The sequence below is a fragment of the Conger conger genome, chromosome 2, assembly GCF_963514075.1.
Source record: "Conger conger chromosome 2, fConCon1.1, whole genome shotgun sequence".
NCBI lineage: Eukaryota > Metazoa > Chordata > Actinopteri > Anguilliformes > Congridae > Conger > Conger conger.
In genome coordinates, this window is record NC_083761.1 from 18,791,453 (window position 1) to 18,806,981 (window position 15,529).

The following is a 15,529-nucleotide window of genomic DNA, read 5'->3' on the forward strand; positions in this document are numbered from 1 at the left end:
GTTGAGTCTTCCAAAATGTCAACAATGCAACAATCTTTTGGTATGTTTCAAATGATGACCCAAGTTTACTGATTTCTTAAAATCAATACTGTCTTTGTGGTTTCCTGAATCATCAATAAAAATGACAGACATCTGAAATGAAAGAGTTTTGAGACTGCACAAGACTGAAATTTAGCAGGGCAGTGTTTAGCTTCAGATTAGCTCTGCTAGCCATGTAGAAATGTGCATACATTTGCGCATTACGCATAACGTATTATCCAGTGATAATTGATGCATAATGCAGCTCTCAACATACGGTACAGTATGTACAAATGCTCATGTATTCGGTATAGTGATGAAAAGTTCTATACAATGTGTGTGTGTGTGTACCCTTGTTTACCTATCTAACAGAGGACCATGGTTTCATTACACATCCACGAAGACGGGACATAGAAACCAAGAGGGGGCATGTGTGTGGGTGGGTGGGTGTACAGCATATATAGACACACAAACACAAAAATGCACAGACCTTTTATATAACAGCAAATTAAATCATATGTACGGTCATACCAACCTCATTTTTCTTTTCAGGCTTCTGATCATCGTGCAGCACCAAGGTCCCAGCACATGGGGCTTTCCTCATATCTAGGCTTTTATCTGCCAGAAGACAGACAGTTTAATATGTTTTACACTGATTCTGTGCTGCAGTTGCTATTGAACCCCAGACAAATCTCTGTCTACAAATACAAGTCTACAATTTCAGATTTGGAACATATATTAAAAAAATAAAAAAATAAAAATGATTGTAATAGCAGCAGTAATTCAGCTAAGAAGGACAGAGAGAGAACAGGCTTGTTAATTAGTGAGCAGAGGTTTGCATTTCCATCTATTTACCAAGTACCAATATACCTTATGTGAAAGATAACAGTGTTGCACATTTAATTAACCCCCCCCTCCACCCAGCAATAAGTATTTAATTGAGTTCTGTACTTCTGAGGCAGTTCCCAGTTCTCAAAGATAAATTGTGACATACTTTGCTCTGTGTTGAATTACTTCAAATTTTTTTTTTCGCATTTCAATGTACTGAATTACAATGTAATTTTACTGACTAGTGTGTTGTGCACAGTCACTGAACATTTGTGTTTATTCTTTTTAGTGAACACTGTAATTTCATAATGAAGCGTTCCTTAATCATGGTACTGGATTTCAGAGAGTTTGAGAGAGGATAGGATTGTATTTGCTTCACTCACTTTTCCTATGAGAAAGACTACTAGTGGCTTGCAACACAAAGCAGGCAGGGTTCTATTAGTTATGATGCTATCTCATACTGGATTTGCAATCAATATTTTTCAATTGTTTATGCTCCGTAAAATAGGTTACATAGATTCTGTAATAGGTATGGAGGTCAAAAGTAAAACAAAAATATTTCTACATGAACCAACACTGTGTATCAATACCTCAGCATTGTCAATTAGATTAATCTCATTTATCTGCATCTTTCTGGATTGCCAATGTTGAGATCAAAGATGAAAAAGTATAGCAGCAAAGAAGGAACAGAGCAATGCTCACATAAATTTCACTGTATTTTTACAGTTTCTTACAGTTTTTTAATTAGCCATTTTACTGTTTGTTAATTAGCTTTACAGCCCTTAAACTAAAACTAAATTGCCTTTACTCTGGTTGTGATGTCCATTGATAATCTTGAATGATGTTACACTGATGTCAAACATCATTAGCATATCACATCTTATATCATCATCATCATCATCATCATCACCCTCCTTCATAACAATTTAAAGTAAACTTTTTCTGCAACTTATTATTTACAAAGGCAAAGACACATATGACAGATGCAGATAACAAAAAACAGCAAGGAAACGTGATGTACCAAAGAAACGAGCTTTTGTTTGTGTCCTTTTATGCATGTTGCTTGTACCAGAGTTCAAAAGTTGCTCCGTGAATCGCTAGACGTGAAGAGAACTTGATCTGTGCCAAAGCGGTGAGCAGACAATGTACATGCCCTGCATATCAAATCAGTTTGATTCCTACTGCCTGAGAAACAAAGGCTTAGACCAAGCCAAGTTCTATTTTAAGGCCCTGAAAAACCCAAGAGTATTTAACTGATCTCAACACGATGGCTGTGGAGTTTAAGAAATGAGGTGGAAACCTGCCTAGTAAAATAATGGACTGAATCAGAATCTACCGTACTGATGGTAGAGGGATATAGCTGAAACAGAGTTTTAAAAGAAACGGCTCTATGAATATGAACTAACAATGTTTATTCTAATAATACAGCGGAGCAACTAGCAAGGCAGTCTATAAACTGTACTCGTTCCGTTCTGGCTTCGACTGGTACAGTTGTAGCTCATTAAAACAGCGACACTCAAACTTAGACAACCTGTTTCCACAGTTCTGTGGAACCAAGAATATAATGCCTCCGCAGCTTATACCGAAAGGGATGCTTGCATGGCTGGGTTTCTGGGAACACCAAAACACCTGTTATGCTGTTCCCATGTTCCAAAGGGGGAAACCAATTTTGCATAACAGGAGGGATGATATATAACGTAATTCAACAAATTGCTGTCGGCAATATTCCGTCTGGCTGGGTAAATACTCAAACCTCATGATTAAGTAATTACATTTTTACGGAGGTCTGCATGTTTATAGCCATTATAAAATAAAATTGGGGCAATTCAACTGGAATTCACAATGCACCTTCAAACTTAATCAAAATGACCTATATCATGACACCATATGCTGGTTTTAACACGGGTAGCCATTCCGAGTTTTCGTCATTTCAAAAACTGAAACCATCTGAGAGTCAATGCATTCCTTCCAGCAAGTCAACATGACAATATTTGCCATCTCATGACTACCATCAACTGCTTCTCTTGTTGCTTGTCTTAAACAATGTGAGCAATGAATAATGATAGTGATGTGTGTTTCGGTATACTGTAGTTGTTTGCATGTAATAGTAATAGTGTTAATAACTATTGACTTGACCATTAAGGGGTTTCATCATTTAGCCTCACCTGTCACCGGCTGCTCTGTCCAATCACCAGCCAGAAAAGTCACTCCTGGCGCGGAGAGTGATGCCACCCTGGCAATATGCGCTGGCAGTACTGGGCCAAGCCGTCCGTCACGAAAGCTGGCACCTGCAGGAGGAAGAGCAAGGCGCCCTGGGTGAGAGAATGAGAATGATCCCGCTAACGGAAACCCAGCAGATAAAACACTTGGGGAAGTGTACAGTAAGACCAAAGTCTAGACTCTAACTGCTCGCTTACAGTTACATTATAGTTATTTATAATACAGTTTTCAACTCCAACAACAGTTTGGCAAGTCTACAGACACACTTGCAAGAGTGCTAAAGGTGATGCATGGGGGCATGGCTATACTTTGGTTTTTATTTTAAATGTTGGCACCTCCGCCCTCTTGTCTGAATGAAAGCCTTCTGGCATTTGGCTATTGCTGAGCAAGGTTTGATAACTCTATAAGAAACAAAAGCAAAGCCAACTAAACAGACAAAGAAAACAGCTCATGCAAATGAGTGCCACTGGTCCATCAATCTTAACACTGGTGGTGACTAATATAATGGTCATTGGACATATACCTATCATACTATTGGACATACAACTATCATCATCGACTGTAGATGACCCAGGCGTTTTTGCCAGTAGTCATCCATTAGCACAGCTAATGTAAAATGTATAATGTCTATGATTAAACATTAGTTATCATCACATGATTGATTGAAAAATTATAATCATCATTTATTGAGCAACACCTTTTTATGCCACAAAAACGCTGGATGGTTGTGTGAAACATTAAGTATGTGAATATCCTGATCGCCTGAATAAAAGCCACCCCCACCCACATCTGCATCATCATTATACATGTTCCCAGCACCAAATAGTAACAACGACAACAATGACTATTACGACGACTACTATAAGTACTACTACTAGAACTACCACTACTTTTGCTACTACTATAACTAATGATAATAATATACAGACATAACTGAAGAGCTGTCAACATGAGCAGATAATAGCAGTCAGCAGCACTTCATGCATTTGGAATCTGCCTTTCACAAAGCAGCACGCTGAAAAGGGCACGACTCTTCAGCGTAGATGCACATCCCACTCTCCACAAGTGTAGTCAAAGCTAATTAATAAATGGCCGTAATTAATTGGTAATGATCATTCACGAGTTAACGCTTCAAACTGTCAAGTCAATCATGCCGGATGAGATGATTTCACCAGCAGCTGCAGCCACTTGTTCACTTGTTTCTCCATCGTGTTCATGAAGACATTTTTTTCAAGCACATTATTCAAAAAAAGAAAAGTGTCAACATAGCTAAGCTCATTTCATTCAGCATGACATTGAGTGGCAATCATTTTCATATAGCCTGTCTGAATCCTTTTAGATAAGTGCAGTCTGTTTGGAAAGGTTAATTATGTTTGAAATTAGCAGGGGGTGAAAGAGGACTACTCCAGTTATCTTTCAAATGGAAAACATTTGTTCGACATTGCTACACTGTAGGGAAGAAAATCTGAAATGTCCTATCCATAATGTGTCTGTAAAATGCACTGATATAACTCGAGAAAATGTACATTATTATGAATATTACATAATAATTAATCATATAAGTTATGTCATTATTGAATATTTGTTTGCAAATTCAAATCAAAATAACAATAACAGGTATACAGCAAGTAGAGTGAAAACATGTCCCTGATTTTGCATGATATATTCTTGTTTTTCATGGGACATATGGACTCTGCATGTTATATTGTTTTATTGGGTTGATTAACATGATTACATGATTATTACAGTACTTATTTTTCAGAATTAAGTCTTCTGCTGCTGCAGCCTATCCACTTTAATGTGTTGTGTGTTCAGAGATGCTCTTCTGCATACCACTGCTGTAGCATGTGGTTATTTCTGTTACTTTTGACCAGTCTGGCCATTCTCCTCGGACCACTCTCATTAACAAGGCATTTCTGACCACAGAACTGCTGCTTGCTGGATGTTTTTTTTGGGGGGTTTTTTGCACCATTCTCTGCAAATTCTAGACTGTCTACTGTGAAGATCCCAGGAGATCAGCAGTTTCTGAGATACTCAAACCCTCCTGTCTGGCACCAACAGTCATTCCACAGTCAAAGTCACTTAGATCACATTTTCACCCATGCTGATGGTTGATGTGAACATTAACTGAAGCTCCTGACCTGTATCTGCATGATTTTATGCATTGCACTGCTGCCTCATAATTGGCTGATTAGATAATCACACAAATAAGTAGGTGTACAGGTGCTCAGTGAGTGTACTCTGCCACATGCCCTAATCAACAATGCAAGTGCATCTCCCTCTCCCTATAATGTTGAATCTTCAAATGTTGTACAGAATGCAAATTAGTAATAATAATAAAAGAATACTTTTAGGTTTTCGCTTAATTAAAACATATATACACATACTAGATCAAATTCTTTTTTTTATCCAGAAAGAAGATACGTATCATTGCAAAGACTATAGACCATCGGTACAGTTTTAGGACATTCCTAGGGATTACAGTTCAGTCGAAAGTAGTGAGAGTGAAACTATTCCAACGTACCCCGGCTAAAAATCTTTTCTGAAAAACATTACTTGCATAGTGCTAAAACACAGATTTGTTAGTAACTATTGATTAAGTTTTCAAATTCTCATGACATTGACACATGAGAAGCACGTTGCTATAATACATAAGTGAAAATAAACCCATCGTTCTTGCACAAATGCAACAATGCAAAATCCCAATGTTTCAACATGCCCCGTGTTAGTTTGTGACCCGGTTTCCCAGTAGTTTGCAAGACAGTAGTGAGATACAGACTATACCAGTGCTGTGTTTGATAGTAAACAAACTGGGAATGAATGAATAAATGAATATTGTATGCCTGTTCATCCTGAGAATGTCCTACGAAGCCATACTGTTGACTTTGGACTGTCCAAAAGTAGTGACCCTGAGATCAGAAAGAAGGCAAAATATTAATTAAGATTAATAAATAAATAAATGAATAAAATAAACATTTTATATTTTATTTTATCTTCAACATTTTGTCTCAAAATTGATTATTGCTGATTATACTTTATTAGCAGTTGAAGAGATAAAGATGGACACTGACCGTAGTTTATTGAAAAACATTTTTATCTGCCATTTTGCATCACAAATCATATCCAGCCTATACTGCAGTGATATAAAGATTGGTCCAATTTCCTTAATAAAATTTTAAAATACTCTGTATGTGGTTTTATATGGAGAATTGTCAGTGACAAGAATGCTGTGACTGGATTTGAATCTGATTAACCCAATTTTACAGGACCACTACCACATCTGGCAATATAATATAAAATTGCGCTCAGGATAGCTACTGGAAAAGAATGAATAAAATGTGCACTCCCTCGGAATCAGAGAGATCATTTTCCGAAAGATGAGGAAAATAATCACAACAAAATGGCTGGGCCTTGAGAGAAAAGGATTTGAAAAGCAGTAGGCAACGGGAGTGTAAATTATATCATGGATCTAGCAGTTGGTGGACAGAAATAAGCCAGACACAGATGGAATGAACACAAATGAGCAGGGAAGGTAAGTGAAAAATGGCAGTCGGAGAAGGGTGAGCAACTTGTCCATATTGCCTTTTATTTATTTAATTATTCTCTCTCTCTTTCTCTTTCTCTCTCTCTCTCTCTCTCTCTCACACACACACACACACACACACACACACACACACTGCTGAGTACAGGTGATGTGAGGTACTGCCAAAAACGTCTTAAGTTAACTTTGGAAAGTGCCCCACTCAGGCAAAAATATAAAATTGGGCTTAGGCTTTAAAATAGTGGGTCATTGTTTTTAAATCAGTCTATTTTTAAAAAAACGTGTTCTACCTTCAATGTTGCAAGTCGGACTCGGATAAAATTACTTCCAAATGGGTTATCAGTGATGCAAGATACTGAGTATTAAACCAAATGGGGAAGCCGATAGCCTAGTGGCTAAGGGACTAGGACCAGGAAGGTAGGTGGTTCAAGCCCCAGTATAGCCACGATGAGATCTGCACAGCTGTCGGGCCCTTGGGAAAGGCCCTTAACCCCAGGGGGATTGTCCCCTGCTTAGTCTAATGAACTGTAAGCAGCTTTGGATAAAAGAGACAGCTAAATAACAAATAAAACATTTGTCCACATTTGATCCCACTGATATATTACATATTGCTGCGGGATAAAATAATAAACAAATACACACCCACATTCTAATATGTTTTTGCACATATTGCACATATTGATGGATGTGCTTATTCATTATAGTGTGGGACACAGCTTAAGCTCAGCTCGACAGTCATACTGTAAACCTTCTGCGTGTTGGTAGACTGCTACTCGACTTTCCAGTTTTCATTACTAGCACTTTGTGGTTTCTATCATGACATTAGTTATGTAAGTTTGCTTTCTACCCAGTGCCCGTATCAGTCAATAACTTTCAGTTTCCATCCATCCATTATCTGAACCCGCTTATCCTGATCAGGGTCGCAGGGGGGCTGGAGCCTATCCCAGCATAAATTGGGCGAATGGCAGGAATACACCCTGGACAGGTCGCCAGTCTATCGCAGGGCACACACACCATTCACTCACACACTCATACCTACGGGCAATTTAGACTTGCATGTCTTTGGACTAAGGCGGCACGGATGGCGCAGTGGGTAGCACTGCCGCCTCACAGCAAGGAGGTCCTGGGTTCGAATCCCCGTCGGCCGGGGCCTCTCTGTGCGGAGTTTGCATGTTCTCCCCGTGTCTGCGTGGGTTTCCTCCGGGTACTCCGGTTTCCTCCCACAGTCCAAAGACATGCATGTTAGGCTGATTGGAGAGTCTAAATTGCCCATAGGTATGAGTGTGTGAGTGAATGGTGTGTGTGCCCTGCGATGGACTGGCGACCTGTCCAGGGTTTATTCCTGCCTTTCGCCCAATGTATGCTGGGATAGGCTCCAGCCCCCCTGCGACCCTGTTCAGGATAAGCGGGTTAAGATGATGGATGGATGGATGGATGTCTTTGGACTGTAGGAGGAAACCGGAGTACCCGGAGTAAACCCACGCAGACACGGGGAGAACATGCAAACTCCGCACAGAGGGATTCGAACCCAGGACCTCCTTGCTGTGAGGCGGCAGTGCTACCCACTGCACCATCCGTGCCGCCCTACTTTGAGTTTCCAAGTAAATTAAATTAAATTAGTGGGACCACATACTTATAAAATCTATACTATCAAAATAAATTGATCTTGTCATCACTGGAATATAAAATATACAATTGGCTACATTATATACATATACATATGCATAAGTATAAAGGAAATGCATAGCAGTCTGATGCTGAGTGTGTATTGTTCTTGAACCCTGCCAGAGCACCTGTGACTGCCCCACCATTCAACACAGCAATTTTTAGCATGAAGACGAAAACATGATATGCAATTTATTTTTTGCGTGAGTGTGATGAAGATGTGTGATGCAATTTTTGATAATTAAATATAATATCATTTAGTACTCACAATGATTAAGTTTATATGAGGCTGCATGTACGGCTAATTAAGCTAATTGAAACTGCAGTATAGCCTCACTTAAAAGCTTTCCTGTGATATTTCACACCACCCTTTTTAGCCTTCCCAAAATGCCGTTTTAAGCCATATTAAGGTCTCACTTAAGTTGAGCTATTATGCAAAAAACTTGCTTCACACATCCCTGCAGGCAGTAGACTCAGTAGTCATGTGCGCAAACCCACATACTGTAACATCTACAGTACATCTATCTACAGTAACTTATGCAGAGAAAGGATACACAAAATGTTCCATTACAGATTTTCTAAAAGTATAAATAAATGTTATGGCTCAAAAACATTTCCAATACATTGCAAGCCAAGTTCACAGACTTAGTCCTGGACTAAATTGAGTTTTGTAATTCAAAATTGAATTAGTGTATCACTACACCAACTGCTTTCACTAAGTAACATACTCAAGCAGAGAGAAATCATATTGTGTAATGATAGGTTGGAATGCATAATCTTGGCTCTCCAAGGCACAGGATTGCCCACTCCTGTTGTGGACCGAAAAACGTAGGTCATTTATTTTGTAAGATTTTTTCTTTTCACTGTAACCACTGTGGTGATATTTTATTCATTCAAAGACAGGTTACACATGATGGGTCATGATCTGACATGACCTGTTGTACAAATGATGTTACTGGACCTGGAGTACTGTATATATTGTTCATTGAACAATTAATGAGGTTAAAGTGCAGCCTGTCAGCTCTAATTTGAGGGTTTTTACATCCGTATTGGGTGATCAATGTAGGAATTATAGTTTTTTTGACAGTATATGTAGTCCACCCATGTTAGGGGCCAAATGTAATTGGACAGTTGGCTCAGCTGTTTTGTGTCAGAATACTGTTAATTATTGTATGCGTCAACTGATACACTGTTAAGAAGCAAGAGCACACTGGTAAACTCAATGGCAAACAACCTGGTAGACCATGGAAGACCACTGTTGTGGATGACACAGGAATATTTTCAATTGTGAAGAAAACCCCATCGTCAACTGTCAAAAAAAGCTCAAGGACAATATGTAGACACAGATGTGTCAAAGACTACCATGAAAGAAGACTACACCAGCATAACCTGTAGTGTAGTCTTCACCACAACATGCAAACCTCAAGAACACAATGGCCAGAATAGAGTTTGCTAAAAAAAAAAAAACTTGTGGAAAAACTTTACTGGAGTACAGAGCCAAAACAAAATAAACTGTCTTACTGTCCAAGTACAAACTATATGTGTAGTTACAGTATATGTATAATTATTCATGAAAAATCCCTGTAAGCGTGGTTTTTATCAAACAATTACCTTGAGTTTGGTTTTGGTTTTTTTTCATCATTCTTCTTTTTCCCCCCCCCCTGGGAAACCACTCTAGGTACCCTTTAAGCATTGCAAATTGATGTTCCTTCTCACACCAAATGTGATGTAGCAAAGACACACAACCATTATAGCGTTTAATGGGGCGGTGTTGAGTGGTTAATGCACTGGGCGTGGGCAAAGTTGTTGGGAGTCACGAGAAGTGTTTAAAAGACACGGCGGTTATGTAAAACAACCTCTTCCTCTCTTAGCGCTCTCATATTGAGACTCATTTGATCACATGAACCGAGGACCTGATGGCTGTCTGCACTTCACCGATGAGCAATCTGCGAGATAGGATGGAGTTCTCTCTTGATACAAATACATTGTGATATTCTAAGCAAGTGTAAATTACAGGGAGCTCGTTTGGGTGTTCAAGGGTGACAGCATTTGTTTTCTGTGGGGTACAGAGCATAGAAGTGGATATGCACATCAAAACAATTTGAGGTAAAAGTGCTGCCTTCTGTCAACAAAGGTCCAAGATAAAGACAAAGTACTGTATATGATGAGGAGACATATTATCTGTACAGTGATGTTCCTCCCAAATCTGTAATGATATTATGAAATGACAAGTTAATATATTGATAACACAGGTCTTCATGAGTTGCAACAGGGAAGGAGTCTGATCTGATCATGGAAACAGCTGAATTGGAGCTTTACGGTCACTTGGGTCTTTACGGTAAGAGTACAGCGCACTGAACCTGTGTGAATGTCAAACTTTCATCAAAGCTTTTTGAACACACTTTAAGGAAGTCTGAGAGCAAATCAATGATATAATAACAACAGCAATCACAATAGTAATTACAGTAGCAGTCACGGTAATAGCAGGAAATGCATTAGTGGGAATACATGCATAAGTGATCTGATAACGGCAAGTACATTTTGGTCAAAATCCAGTCACAGGATGTAATTTCTCAAATTGGGGCAAAAACAGGATATCATAAAGACTGACTGGGAAGTGATTAATTTGCTGAGTAACTAACCAATAAAGGCAAATGAGAAAGAATAGAGCAGGAAGTGGAAGGAAATTAGCCTGATTGACAGACCTCCAACTCACTCAACTTTCTCCTTAAAGTGACTGAGCAAAAACAAAACTCCATTAAAGGCTCCAGGCCATCATTTTCAACCTGTCCTAGCCTATCAGGTTAGAGCCCTCTAGGCAGGCTGAGAGTAGGTAGGAGGGTCGATAAACAGCAGATATTACTTAGGGAAAGGGCTTAGGGGCATTTGTTTGAAGTGACTTGATGGAAGATGACAAGAGAACATTATCTGTAATCTATTGTTATAGAGGCATCAAAAGAGACAGAGAGCCACTTAAAGTGGCTTTTGACCGCAGTAATTCAAACAGCGTAAACCAGGGTAAGGGAAAGAAATACGCCCATAAGAGCTTCTTAAGAACATAGTCATAATGACTGTAATAACAGGAATACATTCGGTTTATCAACGTGGATTGTGGCAGAGCGTGTGAAGGACTACAATTTGGTCTTTATTCATTACAGTGCAGGATCCACCTTTTACTCTTGAGTGCATATTGTACAAAATAACAAACAGCATAACATGAAGTCTCCCATACTGCTTTACTTCAGACATATCTGAAATATTCCTTCAAATTCCTGCATTAGTCATTTCAAATTCCTGCCATGGCAGGGATTGGACCCATACTTGTGCAGGGGCATATCGAGAGTGGGTCACCCTAAGGACTGTGGCACACATCTTGACTAGGACAGACACTTTTAAGGTTTATTTGAAGTATTTTGTCTTTGTAGCAAGACAGACCTTCAGGCGCTTGGGGTCAGGAGGGGTCGAGGTTGGGGGGCTTACCTTATAATTACTATTCAAAGTTTAATAGCAAAGCCTTTTCATCTTCTGTGTTACAAATCATTACTGAAAAGTCAAAGGTTATGCAGAGATTCAGAGCTGAGAGCACCAACATAGCTCAGTCAGAAAAGGCCCTTGCAACCAGCATTGCTAGGCCCTAATCATAAACATTTGTAAAAAGCATACAAGCAAAACACCAGGCACACATATACAATTTAAAAAAGCATATAAATCCAAGTATATTAACAGAACACAGCCACATCCTTCTAAAGTACTGTGCATAAAGTTACTTTGACAAGTTCACAAAAGGCCATTCATTATATTCCTTATTATGTACCTGGAGACAATGGTCATAGCTGTAGGTCTTTATGACTACATATTAATTTGAGTCAGGGCTTTCAATTCCTTGTTCAAGTCCTGTGTGCTGAAGTATTAAATCAATTTTAATGTGGGCTGGGATGCAACATTAGCACTATGGTAATACTTTAGAATTGTTTCTTTGTCTATACTGTCTATGTATATCACTGCTGCAAGTGCATGGTCCTTCAATAATAATAATAACAATAATAATGATAATAATGATAATGATAATGATAATGATGATGATAATAATTTATTTTAAAGTTGTATTTTGAAGTGAATTATGCTCAGGAGCATTAAACAATTAGAATTGTTTTAGGAAATAATTGACTAGGAGCCTGAAGAAAGGTTCAATTTATCATAAATGAGTACCGTGGTAAAATAAATCTCAATCATAGCTAAAAGATGTATTCCAGCAGGATCCAGTTGTAATTATAATTTTTCAACATCACATACTTGATGACATAATATTTTGATCAATGAATCGCTGGTTTCTTAATTTTTAAATACTATGCAAACAGCATGTTTGCGTTTCATTATTCATATTCATATATACAGTATATTTCACATTCTTTCACGGCATGAGTGATTGCTTTCGTAAACCCAGAACAGCACAGATCAGCGTGCGCATCCTCCGGAACATGTGAAGCCACCTGCTGCTCGGTTTCGTCCGTAACCCGCCTGTTGAGTAGCCTAGTCGTGACGGATGCAGTTACGCAGCCTGCGCAGATACCCTTCAGGGACCAAATCAATCAGTCGCACTCTCAGTGTGCCGGAGGACGTCCCCTGCTGACTGGAGCCCCTTCTCCCTGGGTGATGCTTTGGCAAGTTATGAACCCTCCTGCAAGCCTGTCAGTAGCTGTGCAGTCGGGATTAAATTCCAGACAAGGCGCAATGGACCCTGCGGCTCTCCAGGACCGGGAGTGAGGACCACCGCTTTTGATAAAGTATGTCTTCCAGGTCAAATTTTAGAAAAGAGGAAAGCATTCGAGAACTCATTGAACACTGATAGTGCTTGGAATAAGGAACTCATACATAATCTACAGTGATTTTAACTGAACCTAACACTCAGTGCCCCGAATATCCAGCTCAGGAATTTCAAACAGACCTGCTGCCTCCCCTTTTAAAAAGGTGCCACCAGTCAGCCGACGTTGCAGCTTTAATTACCTGCTGTGTTCCCAGAACTGCGACTTCATTACAGATCTAAAAAACCAGTGCTCTTCCCTGTATCGATAGCAGTTTTCCACATCGAAGACATGCCAGTTACAGGCAATTGCACATGCATGACAGCACCTGTTCTACAGGCATTGCATGCATTCCCAAAGGTGTATAAAAGGATTCTACACCATAAACACAGGGATACTCATCGGTTATTGGCATTTCTAAATACATAAATTATCTTATAAAATTATTTAATATTGGGACAGATCCAATGGAGCATCATGCCATCCTATTGGTAAAAAAGTCAGTTGTGCCCTCTACACACTACACGACTTTCAAAGTCGTCAGATCGCTGTACAACTACACAACTTTCTGTCAAGTAATCGGCCATTTTGAAGTCCTTGTTGATTGCAAACTACATGACTGATCAGCAACAGGGGGTCACACATTCCAAGATATTTCACAAAGAGGTATCTCTGATGAGTCTGTCTGGTCTCCAAAACTACGTTTTATCAAGAAAACACACCAGAAGTGAAAGGAAAAAGCCGGAAATGTGCAAGACAGAGAAACATTACTTTTTATTTTATAATTAATTTTTAGAATATGCACTTATACTTTATACATTTATACTTTGTACAGCTCACTTACATTTCCTAATGAATTCACTTCTCTGGTATTTTGCATGAAAGCAATATGCAAATTACAGGGCGCACCACACAGTTACATGTAGCCTAGAGTATGTTTTCATATTAATGCCATGTTTGTTGATGTGCCAGAGGGGAGGGGTCCCCCTCGTCCAGTGTCCAGTGCTCTGATTGGCTGTAGGCCGTCGCTGCCGGTCATAACCCTATTCACATTACAGGATTTGGACTCCCGGACAGGTCCAGATATTTAGCCCGCTTGATATCTCTCAAGTGGCTGCGACGCATCGGCGAGTCTCTCGAATTGCATCTTTCAACAGTTTCAGACACAGTGATCAAGCGCTGATTTTCGAGTGCCGATTTACCTCTGATCTGGGGCTTTCGTCGCCGATCTTCAAAAACTGTTGGCGAGTCGTAAATCAGGGCTAAAATCGTGCAGTCTAAACTCTGCATAAGGTATGCTCATACATATACATTATTGTATTTCTCTTAATTTCAAGAAAAATTCAGGCACTTGCTCATCTAGTACAAAGAAGTATGCCCACCATCACACAAGTAAAGTCCTTTGTTTTCACCTGACTTCAGTGAGGGATGTGTTGTGACCCTACATGGTTCTTCTTCATGACTGGAGCATAAAATCAACGGAGACAGCCATGCCTGATGAATATTAAAGCAGTGTGAGGCTTACCGTGCTGACAATGTTGTGCTGATATTTGACACGGTGAAACCAAAAGATATGCTATCACATAAACAAAGCTGTCTAGATTGACTTCTCAGTAGTTAGTTAGTTAATGGCATTTCATGTAACCTTATTGTAAAGTGTTACCGAATACACTTTATTAAAAGCTGACAATCTGAAAACTACATTTCTCATTTCTGCAGGTTAAAAATCTGATTATGTAAAATGACAGAGAAGTGTAGAATTATTATGGAATGATTAGGGGAAATTAATATAATGTCTGCGTTGATGCACTGATTGATTTTAGTATTAAAATATTATTCTACACTAAAAATACAGATTCGCTAAACTGTCAAAAACAAGGTGTTCAATTCATTAACCTGTGGGTAGAACTGAACTAGAAATAGCATTAATAATCAATCGGTAGGATGTGGCCAGCACTCTCACGGCAGGTTTTTCCACTTCCTTTCACTAATCAAGCGTCTAACCTTCACCATTGCAACGCAGTGCTCTTGAATAATCACAGTTCCCTTTTCACTTGGCAAGCACAGCACATAGGCAGGCCATTTCCACCCTCTTTTTCAAGTAATTTTATGCTCCTGAAACTCTGTGTATAAAAGGAACAAAGGAGCAAAATGTGACCGATTCAAGTCCCGAGAAGGAACAGACCTAAGATGTGCTGCTTGTCAAAACCAATCGGGCTGCGATGGTGATGGCACTGCCAGGTCCTCAGCTCCAAGCATTCCAGGTTCAGGAGGGACAGGGAAATCGCATCTTCCCACTTCAGAGCAAACAAGAAAACAATTTCTGTCTTTTGCGGAAGTGACATTAACTCCATACCGAAAATCTAAACCTGTGTAGCCAAGGGGTAAGAGCTGCTACTTTATTGCTTTTTTATACTTCAGTATGAAATGGAATGTTGCAGGAATTATTGGAATC

General features: G+C 39.3%; 1 protein-coding gene across 1 annotated transcript in view; it reads right to left on the reverse strand.

Annotated features, from left to right (window-relative positions):
• Nucleotides 1-15,529, reverse strand: part of tcerg1l (transcription elongation regulator 1 like) — a 92,437-nt gene that overhangs the window by 21,456 nt on the left and 55,452 nt on the right. Inside the window, exons 6-7 of the mRNA XM_061232461.1 lie at nucleotides 3,012-3,117; nucleotides 554-636 (exon numbers count right to left, since the gene is read on the reverse strand). Of these exons, the coding sequence (XP_061088445.1) occupies nucleotides 554-636; nucleotides 3,012-3,117 (189 nt within the window). The remainder of the gene's footprint in view (nucleotides 1-553; nucleotides 637-3,011; nucleotides 3,118-15,529) is intronic.